Below are 12,343 nucleotides of genomic sequence, written 5' to 3' on the forward strand. Positions count from 1 at the left end.
CCACTTCCGGCTTGAACCTGACCTTGCACATATGACCTTGAAGTAAGATTTTGGTCTTGCTGAAACCCCATTAAAACATTGCTTTTTTACTTCCAAGTAAAAAAAAAACTAAATATTTTACTCCTGGTGGCCCTTTACTACAAAACTTCTATCATGTAAACAAACCTAAATTCCAAACATTTTGGAGAACATTATACAACATAAGTTTTTAAATTCAGTCAAAGAGCATGTTACAAGTGGTAGAGCTATAGAACATTGTTATTTAAGTCATTTCAGAATCTTGAATCGTCACTATCGAAGATAGTTTGATCTCTTGAAATAATGTCAGGCTTCTTTACCGCCTCTTTCATGTTGTGAAATAGATAATCTTGTGATTTAGTTGTTTGTCCAAACAAATTTTTTATTACTATGAACATGTTTTCAGTTAAGTACGTTAAGTACAATGCATGTAACCTTACAATTTGAAAATTACAAAATTATTCTGAATTTATAGTACACACACTGTAATACAATCATACTTTGCTTATGTTAGGTGTAAGTTATTCTTTGCTGCATTCTTTCTTCAATGTGTAGGTATAGAGTGGCAAGGAAACTTTTTAAATTGGAGCTTTGCTCAACTCAAGTTCCTGTACCAAACGAGGGGCTTAATTCACTAAAAAAAAATTGCATATAAATGATAGGAGCTAGATTATGCAACATAACGTAAATATTTTGAGATAATCTTATTGACACTTTGTGTTCTATAGTAAAATTTGGTATAAGAAAATACAATAAAACATAAGGAATTTTAAGTATGCACATTTGTCACAACTTTTAATACTCTAATAATATGAAATTATACGGATTCAGAAGCTTCTGAAGAGGAAGGTGGTAAAGGGAGAACATTAAAACATAAGTGAGTTTAAAATTCTATAATATTTCAAAGTTATTCTTGCCTGAGGTATACCCAATGCTTTGCCTTCTTTAAGTGCTCACTAAAACTAGACTAGTGTACCACAAAGCAAATGACATAATAAATATTTTCCAATAAATTTTATTTGAAAATAAATGTCACAGAACAAATGGTGTAGTGAAAGTATACATAAAAGTTTGTATATACAGTAAAATAAACGCACACCTAAAAGATATATGGCCGGTTTCACCAACGCCTCCTAAACACACCCTCAGCAAAGGACTGCTTAAGTTTAGGTGTTCCTTAAAGTCAATTCTCACGAAATTGGTTTTCACCATCGTAACATTCACTTATGTAGGGGTTGCTTAGTTAGGGACTTGCTTGCCATAGAGCGAGGGTTCGTACAGATATAAGTACTAATAGTTTTCAGGTTGGTACTTCGAACTTGTTGTCACGTGACATACATAAGCCAATCAAATATTTTTACTAAACAGTCAACAAATATCTGAATGTTTATTAATTTCGCAGTAATTGGATGTTACGATGTTAGTGTATTTTCACGGAAAGTAGTAGCTATATGGTCGTTGCAAAGTAGTGTGAAAATGTTTGAAACAAAGAGAATGAAAACGCAAAACTTTTCTTCTGATGAGAAAATGAAGGTGTTGAGCCTAGTTGAGAGTCATAAAAATATAATAGAAAATAAGAGGACGGATGCTGTTTCGAGCAAAGAAAAGGACGCAGCTTGGGAGAATTTATTCGCTATTGTAATTTTGTCTAAGTTTAAACTAAGTTTTAATAGCAGATGAAAAAAAAAAAAATCAGTTTATTTCCTTTAGGACATACAAAATTCCTTGTAATAAATGTTTTTTTAAGACTTTTCAAAAGAAAAACCTTTAATTACTTCCTTATTAAATGAGTTCTTAAATAAAAGTGGAGTATGCGAACATTCTCGAATGTATTTATAATAAAGGATTTCACATTAAGTTCACCTTAAAAATGTTCCACAACTTCAGCAATAACATTTATATCAAAAATAAAATGTACATCTTCGGCTAGTTCGTATTCCTCCACGGCATCCATTTTATTTTTCTTGTTTTGTGACAGTAAGTGCCGCTTAAATAGTTAGGGGCCCGATTTCCACCACTTAAACTAAGGGATGCTTAAGATTACTTAAGAGTTCCTTAACTGTTGGTGAAACGATTCAATGTGCTAGGCAGCCCTTACACATGCCTTAAGCTGCCCTTAAAAGTTAGGGGACATTGGTGAAACCGGCCAATGATCTAATAAGCTATTCTGTGAAAACATTGGGCCAAGCCACGGTCACCAGGAAATGATAAGTGGCTGTGAAATGCTCACTAATATAGGTCTTTAAATTTAAAATAGGGTAATAATAATTCATAAACTGGTCAGGGCAAAATTAGATTCTGGCCTCTGTATCATACCTTCCTATATTGGCACATGAAAACATATTCTACGAAAATTCTATTCTTTAAAAACTACAGTGAACTTCAATGTGAGATTGAAACACAAATACTGTGCCACTGCCACAAGTTTGTGTGCTAGAAATGTGCAGCGAAGCTTTGTCACAATGCAGGAGGTTTTGCTGAATCAAATGCTGCTAGAAATATTCATATTGTTACATGCATGCCAGGAGGCAAGGCCTGAGCGGGCCTTCCAGCGAGTCTGGCCAGCGGCCCCACACGGGCAGACGTCATGCATGCCACCCGTGCCCGGCCGGATTACAAGTGTCTGGCTAACCATCCCCCTACGCTCCCTGCTCACCGTCCCACCTCGGACCATTGTCACAGACACTTTAAATGGCCTGGGAATTCTGCAGGTTTCCTGAGACCGCCGCATGGAGTGGCACAAATAAACACCACCTTTCTGGACTTTTCGGGCATTGGGTCAGCCCGGGCTGATGCGACACGTCACAGCTGCTCTTGTCCCTTCAAGGACGCCATGGGGATATAAGCAACGATGCCGGCCTCCGCAGGCGTTCCACGATTGAAGGGAAGTGCGACCTCGGCAAAGAGGATGTGAGACCCCCTCGAGAGCGGTGCAACGAGGAGCGACGGAACCGTGAGAGTGCGACTGAGTGGCACGAGGACAGGCGCGAAGTAAGGGGCGAATCACTGTCGAGCCTAGCTCCAGTGAGGAGTGCAACTGTGGAACTTGACAGACATTAAAAGACTTGCGAATAAACATTTTTAAGTGAAAGTGATTGGTGATCAGACATTTTTAAGTACAATTATTTATTAGTAATGTAAATATTAGTTATTAATAAAACTGTAATAAAAATTAATTGGGCTATCCTTTACGAACCCAATTCTCCACATTATACTTGTAACAATATTTTTTCAAATAAATATTTAGTTTTTAATAGATTTTTAATGTTACAATGCTTTTAAAAGGCTTTAGCAGAAGTAAACTAGCATTGTAGATCAGTACACAAAATAAAATAAAACCATTCAAAATTAAATCCTGACTAAGGCACTGATTAAGCAGCTACAATACACCATATTTATGCTCAATAACATTTTTATTAAAAGTTTACTACGTAAAAAAAAAGCAATTGAATTATGTACTAATCATATAACTGTTACCATTTTTCCTACTGCAAAATTTCTCACATGGCTAATTTACAAATTTACTGTTGGGTAACTTTGTTTGTATACTAAAAAATGGCTTTAGGCATAATAACTCATAAGTGCTTCTTGGTAGATTTGTAATGTGTTTTCATTTATAGAAAAAACTCCAGTGTCATTAATGCGCCAGCAACTTGGGCAGCAAGTTACTTTGTACAACATTACATCATGAAATAACATGCCGCACTACAGCCATCACTCCACCCTTCTCCAAGCACCCTGTTTCAAGCCCATACGAAAGCCTGGAGACAACACTGCATCCGCACACGTGTGCGTGTGTTTATGGAGCAATTAACAACTGAGCTTTACATTCTCAGCTTTAGTCCCTGCTCAAAAATCAGGCAACAAGAGAACCACCATAATTTTGTATACAAAATCTATTATTTTTAATAAATAAAAAATTCAATCCTAAAAATAATAACAAAAATAATAATATTAATTTAATTCCTCTTATTTTAATTTCATGTGAGAATAATTTTTTACAGAAATAAAATAAGTTTAAGTATGTTATTAAATTACACCCTGAGTACAAGACTATCGTAACTCAAAAATCAGTGCAATACTATCACAACTCAGATGCCATAGTCTTGCACATATTCTTATATAATGTTTTCAAGAGTGCAACACTACATTATTTGCCATAAGTCCCATAAATATAATATTGCAATATTCTTGCAGTGCCTAGATAATGATATTTTCCTGCTTATGGTAAAAGTATCTCATAAACTCAATTTTTTGAGTTACGATGGTCTTGTACTCAGGATGCGAAATGTTAAGTTCATTAAATTCTATAAATATGAGTCTGAATTCGATCAGACAAATTTTGACTGCAGGTTCATCACGACAAAACAAGTTGAAAACCTCTATACGACTTGTAGTCTAAAGTGCTTCCCAAGGCTGGTCTACGTCTTTGAAGTTGGAGCTGAACAACATATTTATTGTAAATATTAGAGAAAGTATTTAAGATGGAGCACTGAGCATCTGGATTATGTTTAATTGAATAAAGTTCTACAACTACAGCAAATTTTGTCTATGTTGCAAAAGTGATTAAAATAAATAATCAGAGGTAGTAAAACATTACAAAAGTATGTGAAAAATAAAGGTGTAACCTTGAATTATTCCAAATAAATAATTTTGCAATTTATAAGATCAAGTAATTATATATAATTTAATTAAGGGATTTAATAAGGGCTAGTAAAGTTCTCGTTATAGCTACTTTATTATCTAATAAAAACAGGAAACTGTCATACTTATTGAAGTTTATTATGATTTACATATAATATCATCCGTATCGTTCTGTGTACATAATAAAGGTTGGTGACGACAATTGACAGAAGATACTTTAATGCCAGTGGTTTCTAGAAGATAAACATTTAATATTTTTTTTTTTTCTTACAAATAATGCAACTAGTATTTTTTTTCTTTTGAACAAAGAACTAAGATTGAAGTGTAACACTATTATGAGCAGGGTGTGAGAGCTAAATAGAACAGTAATGATATGTAGTGGAAGTGACATATGTATTGCCACGGGGACAGTGTGACTTGAACTTCTTTAGAACCATCAGTAAGTGCACTTGTTCATAAGACTAATTATAATAAATTGACAAATACTTACTAAGAAAATTAAAATAAATATTATTTTTCTTTCATTCCAGTCACTAGTTCAAAGAATTTTGTGTTAAAACAAACTGTTTAAAGGCAAGCTTTTAGTTGAAAACAAATATTTTGTTCCTACAAAATTTTTTGTTAAAGGTTTATGCCTATTTCTTCGTCTTTTTGTGCAGTTATCAAACTTGAAAAGCACAATACAAACTATATGAAGGCATCCCACTCATACTTATAACTATTTACTACAACACCATGGTGGTTGGACAGACTTATTTCATCAAATCCATAATCACTTTATGAACAAATTGTGCCAGTCTTCAAAAGACATTAAATGAATATTTTTCAAGTAACGAAACCCTGAAAAAAGTTATCATGCAAATACAAGAGTATTAACTATTTCCAATGTAATATTTAGTGACAAAACCATAATGCCAAGTGTTACCATTCTGTCACAATTACTAAAATTATGTTAAAAATTATGAGGGAGTAGCAAGGATAATGTTTGAATGCATAATCTAAGATAACAATAGGACCAGTTTGATTCCCAGTCAGGTAGGGTATTTTTCACTTGTGCACAATTTCCTTCCCAGAATTGAATCATGTGTTGTTTCTTCACCCCATACTGCGCAAGGTGAGTCATCTTGCCTAGTCTGCCGTGTCACACTATGGCAATCTCACCACAGCATGGCTGAACACCCCAGCACGGTCAACATGACAGGTATCGCAATGAAAAATGCAGTGTGAGTGCAAGTCCTAGTTGAAATATTTAGAATTTACTTTTTGACGTGACAACGTCTAATAAATCGATGAACACCGGCTGCACGCACATAAAAGTGTCCCATAACACAGTGTCCCGTTACGCTCATTGTACGCTTGCGCCGCATCTATCTCTCTTCCACTGGATTGGAACAACCATCGATTTGACTTTTTCGAGGTACATTAAACTTGAAACACTCCCATTCGTTTCCTACTTTTCCTATCATTGTCCTATATTTAACAGAATAACACAGATTGGAAGAAGTTAAATAGCAAACATGTATAAAAGTTATAGTTAAAATAATCTCTTCGTTAAAGTAATAAACATATTTGAATTAATGAGTGCAAATAAAAGTAAATTTATAAATTAAATTAGTATAGATTTCATTTCACTCCTTTGTATCCATACAAAATCATGATAATTCAATAAAAATGATTCAATTTTATTCATAAAAGTATGCAATCATTTCATCAATGTTTTGTTATGACGTCACGTTAAAATATTGTAGGTAAACCAACTTTACAGACAACCAATTTTTTTTTATAAATAACAAGACTACTATTTTATTTTTTATTAAAAGTTAAATATAATGCAGAAATCTTGGAACAAAATACTAATGAGTAATCTAAGACCACCATTACTTAATTTTATGGCTTTTTAGATTTTAATTATCAGATCTCTTTACATTAATTTACAGCTAATCTGGATGCTTGTAATCAACTTTAAACTATCATTTCTGCTCACAACTGCACTAAATTTAACTTAAACATAGCCGGGTTGCAACTATTCAAAATTACAACAAATAAATCACCTAGCAAAAATTTTAAAGCATTCAGAAGAACTGGATTGTACTATGTGTCTTACTGTATGTGACAAGGTATTTACTATATCTGCATTTTATCTCCCATCTAGAATGCAATAAAGTAGTTCACAAACTTTATTTTGCAGCAAACTGTCTAGGCACATGTAATATCATGGCATACCTGTAAGGCACCCACACACAAAAAATGGCTACTTAAGAGGGTTAAGTTAGCAGGATGAGACTTCTCATATTAATATTTTTAATCTACCACTAATGTATAAATAAAACATAAGTTAATTTTAATTATACACAATGATTTAACTAACTTCAGTTAACCAATTTCCAGTTTTTTTTGTGATTTTGTAATATTTGAATAAACCTCATTTTTCATTAATAGTATTTAATATTTTTGTTAATGAATAAATGGATAACCTTTAAAGTTGCATGGTAATTAGATTTTGGTGAAAAAAGGCAAAGTGTTACTAAGGTATCATTAAATATAAATGGCCAAATCAAACTTTAATCACGTTTAGTCAGTTCAAAATATAGGTAGTATTTGATTTAAGTATTTTTTTAAATTTTCTTACAAAACACACACACACACACACACACAGAAATTAATGACATTAGTATGCTGCGGGGCAACCTTCGAGAACTTCTAAAGCAGGTGTATTGTAACGGCATCCACCTTTGCAATACCAGAAAATACACATGATGTAGTTAAATATCTTTTAATTTGTAGTAAGAACGTCAAATACTTACATTTTGCATTGTTGTGTGTCAGGCGCACTGCTAGAAGCCTTTGGAGAAGACGGTCCAATCCGTAATGTGAGTTTTGGAACAGACGTTTCAAATTTCTCCTCCATTAGGATCCGCTGCAAAGTATATACAAGAACATTCCATTAATTTATGTGATACAAAATAGGCATTACTTCAAAAATTATTTTAACCGTTACAAAAGATAGTTATGTAGTACTAAACCACTGTCTATAAGTAATTTCTACAACTAAAATGTAATAATAAATTCTCATTAAATTACAAAAGCTAATGCTTCTAACAAACACTTGTCTACATAATGGCAACTATATACTTAGAAAATTTCCCATTTAATCTTTTGAACACCAAAATTACAAACAAGCAACGTTACTGACATAACTCACTAAAACTCTTTTTAACTTATAACAATATAGGGGAGAGAATTAAAATATATATCAATGCAGTAATAAGATGCAGTAGTTATCCATGAAAAACAGCATTGCCTTAAGATATGTTTATAGGCTCAATCATTAACCATTAAAATATCTGGTAATAGTCAAAATAAGGGCAAAATTCTTGTCATTGACATGCGAATAGAACCTGAGCAAAACACACTCTTAAGAGACAGTAATGTTTTGTGTGGGAAAAATGGACATCACATGATTTGTAGCAGTAATGTCAGAGAACTTCTTTACATTTAGGTCTGGCTAGTAATTTGCCATGTTGGAGCAGTTCCACTCTGTAATTTTGTAGGTGCATTAGCTTAGATGATGTATAATCATACCTGGTATGAATGTTGTACCATTCTGCAAAATAGTTAAAACAATAAATCCTTCTTTTTTTAACAAGATATGCAAAGTTATAAAATATGGCATTAAGCACGAACTAATACTAGAATACAACTTGCAATACACTTCACTTAGTGATGGAAATAACTTTGATTGACACTAGTACCAAAGGAGGCACAGAACAATACTGTTACGAGACTGCTAGAGAAGTGGCCAGCTAGCCAGGCTGGTCCGCCACCCTGCTGGAGGGGTGCAATGCAGGTAGCGCCCATCACTACCCCTCTCCCTTACAACTACTAGGACTGTCCATTAGAAGCTGAGTAACTGGGTACCGAGGGGTCCCAGGGATGAGAGGTATGGTTCCGTGTCGTTGCTACTCAGATCCCACAGAGGGGGCTGGCTCTGTAGGAGGTCTGGGGTTTAACAGCGGAGCTGGGGGCGGGTCGGTGGGGCCGAAGTTGGGATGGGTCTCCTCAACCTCTTGACCTAGCCGGGCGCTCTCCAGTAACATGCCACGATTGAAAATGGCAAATCTATTTCCCGGTTCTTGGAACTCATGTTAGGCACTGGTAACAGTGTCTGGCATGTAAAAGACCCATCTTTCTCCTAACCAGGACCACGCCCTAACGGGATTACATGCCTGGGGGAGTATCAATGTTATTTGAGGTGTGAACCTAATGTACATGTCCATTAGCAGCAGCTTTCTGACAACCACACCACCCTTCTCCCCAGCGCCTTCCCATAGAACCAGGTGCCTCTCTGTAGGATTTGGTAGCTTCCCAGAGCCCTGTCACGGAAAGTAGCGTAACTAACACGCCACTGCTCTTGTAGCTTTGAGTGTTACGCCAGTGACTTATACGACACAACACTTTGGAGGGGTACGAGATATTTTCAGTGTGGGATCTGAGAGTTATAAAAGGGGACCGACCTGCAAGCTGCAGTGAAGTGAAGAGGGTGAGTGATAGCAGGGACAAGCAAAAAGCTTTGTGTGCTACGATCGGAGCAGCAGGGACGGTGTCACAGCACGACGGACAAGTAGTGCAAAGAGCAGTGTGTTGAGACGAGATGTGTGGTACGAGAAGAACGGTAGAGAGAGACAGTGTCAAGCTGCGCTCCAGTGGGGAGAGTAAACTGAAAGTGTGATTAATTTATGGACAGTAATTTAAATCGTAATTTAGGCAGAGGTGTAAATAGTAATTAATAAATAAAATTCTAATTAATTGATTTAGGCTATCCTTCATGGATATCTATTTCCAGACATAAAAATATTTTTGTTCATGCCGACAATAATATTTAAAAGCAGTGAACTATGCTATAACACTCCATTAGAATCATGTAGGTTAGTATATAAATGTAAGCCTACAACTTAATCACAAATTACATTATGTTCAATCATTTGGAAAAAAGGAGCCTTAATTATTATTCACTAACAAAAAATTTTTTTATCATGGAAGCCAAGTGAAAAGTGAAGTGCAGTAATTTCTTACTTGGCAGCAGCACACACACCGCTAGTTTTTATACTAAATTATAGTTAGTAGCACAATCATAGCTAGTCGAATGTACTGTTATTCAGATTTAAGTTTCCATTATGGACAAACTACACGATTCCATGATTCTTACAAGTTTTTATGTACGTACTTCGATGTTTTACATGTGTTTTACTAAAACATGAACAAAATTTGCTAACAATAAATATCACTAACAAATTATGGAAGCAGACCTTCGAAGTGTGAATGGCAGCTTAATCTTGATAAGATTATGTACCAAATCTACAATAGTAAAAAAAAAAAATAGTGCAGGAATTTTTATGGTACATATACAATAAGAACAGTTAAAGTATACAAAAAAAACGTGATTTTATACTAATGTTAAGTTTTGGTAGGTGGGTGTTTCATGGCATGGATGCGGATACACACCACTCACCTAGATTCATAACAGACTACTACAACGGTACATATGCAGAGGATGACGCTTAAAGTTAACTTACAGCTCTTCCATGTACATGAATCAGAGACCAACAGGAGCTCAGTAAATTTAATGTTTACACACACCATAAGCTAGATGTTATTGTAATGATTACAAAATTTCCATACTTTTTTATTGGCCACCACTGACTGTTTTTGAGCATTGCAAAACAAGTAAATGAACGGAAAAACTGGAAATGCTCTTCCGTGATCTGTGTTCATGGTTTTACAATTATGTGACATTATAGAACCAACCTTATTGTCAATATAACATATATTTACAAGAAGTATATTACCAAATATTGCTTTTAATTTAAGATTTACAGACAATAACTTTACTGCAAGTGATATATCCTCACACTCCTTTTGCTTACACTAAAATAACAATAATGATAGTCCTATTATGTCACAAATTCACAGCCAATACAGAGAAGTAGTTTCCAATGTTTATGACAAGATTTAAAAATATTACCTTTTTAACATACGTATAATAAAAATTAAAGTTTGCATGGAAATAAATTTTTCATGGCTATTCATTCCAATTAAATGTTTTGAGAGTTCAGCCTACTGTAACACAATTTATTCGTACACTTTAGTTAACCTAATAAAAATGAAATCAATGCATAATGTTTAAAATTATTATATTCATTATTTTTACTTGGGGGAAATTATTTTTACCACAGTATTAGGCCACAGCCTCGTTTTGCATGTTCCGAGCAATGGAATGGCCACACTTTTAGCGCTAAAGAGCGTACAACTAAAGCGTTTATTCTTGTGTCAGTCTGCATAACAGCATTGAGGATGCATTGTTTCTTGTTGTTTTAATGATATATATTGTTAGGAAGGAAGCAATAAAATAAAATCCAATGTGTGGGAATTTTGGATAAGTTAACTGCCTTAATTTTGGAAAAGATGATGTTCAGATCACAATATGAAAAAAATAAATTGTTTAAGTTGCACAATATGTATCTATTCCATATGACAGCCGAACTTTTAAGCTCTGAGCCTCTTTGTAATAGAGCCTCATTTCCTGTCCATCATGTATCCAATATTATATGAATATAATATTTAAATTTATAACACTATTCTTTTTTTAATATTTGTTTTTGTTTACTTTTTAAAATATGTCAACAAAGTTAAATAAAAATTTTTGATTCAACATGAGATGTTGGGACTAAGTAACTAAAATTTGATAACAAATGATCTTATTAAGCCTATTAAATGTTACCCAAAATAATTGTGTACAATACATTGTAGGTAGGGATTAAGACCATGAACACATCCCATTATTTAGATACAGATTCAGAAATATCAAATGTATAGAACAAATATATATGCCCTTGGAATGAGCAACAAAATTTGCTTCAAGTATATTCTCTTATGTTATACATTGGCATAAAAGCTGAGGGAAGGAGGAACGGAACCCCTTGCTGTAGGGGCCCGCTTGCACTTGTAAAATAATAATTTTGGAATGGGGATGATAAACATAATTCCCCCTTCCCTCCTCCACTGGGGAATACAACAGTTTTTCACCCCTAAGTTATAGAAGTTATAGAATAGCCAGGACCAATTGTTTTCTTGTAGAAACAAAAATTTCTACTTTATACATTTTAATTTTTATACATAGGAATCATTACTATTTTCCAAATTTATTGCAAACCTAAGTGTTTTTCTACAAGGTCTCATTTTTCATTTAAAACCAATCTGTGCTCAGCAAAAGTTGTCTGTTGCATAAAATCCCGAGAAATAGTGTAACACTGGAAATTGCAGGCTTAAAAATCTTCAAGGGCCTAAACATCAAAGGCACAAACACCAGAAACCCAAGTATTTTGATACATTGTTCTCCAAGGCCAAGCGTATACCAGTAAAAAAGCACATGCAGTTCTGAGTGATCATCGCTCAGGAATCAAATTATTTGGTTCGTGAGCAATGTCGCTCGTCGCTCAACATTGCTCCATCTGCCTCAGTGTTGCCTCCTTCATAAACTTTCGCTGGGTTAAATAATTTTTGATTGCTTAATGATTGATAGCAATCTCTCTATCACTGTATCGCTCACCATTCTGGCTGCAGCCTTACATGGAATGTTGTATAAAGTTTATTTGAACTACAAATTTTTAAACAAATGTATTTA

At 34.2% G+C, this 12,343-nt stretch overlaps 1 protein-coding gene across 14 annotated transcripts in view; it reads right to left on the minus strand.

The window, feature by feature from the left end:
- LOC134529203 (transcription initiation factor TFIID subunit 3) overlaps window positions 1-12,343 on the minus strand; it is a 174,021-nt gene that overhangs the window by 82,000 nt on the left and 79,678 nt on the right. For all 14 annotated transcript variants that reach the window (XR_010074496.1, XR_010074497.1, XR_010074499.1 and 11 more), the window contains one exon: window positions 7,467-7,579. Coding sequence is in view for 10 of the 14 variants with exons in the window: in XM_063363051.1 (XP_063219121.1) it covers window positions 7,467-7,579 (113 nt within the window). In the remaining 4 variants the exon portion in view is untranslated. The remainder of the gene's footprint in view (window positions 1-7,466; window positions 7,580-12,343) is intronic.

This window comes from Bacillus rossius, chromosome 2 (genome assembly GCF_032445375.1).
Source record: "Bacillus rossius redtenbacheri isolate Brsri chromosome 2, Brsri_v3, whole genome shotgun sequence".
Taxonomy (NCBI): Eukaryota; Metazoa; Arthropoda; class Insecta; order Phasmatodea; family Bacillidae; genus Bacillus; species Bacillus rossius.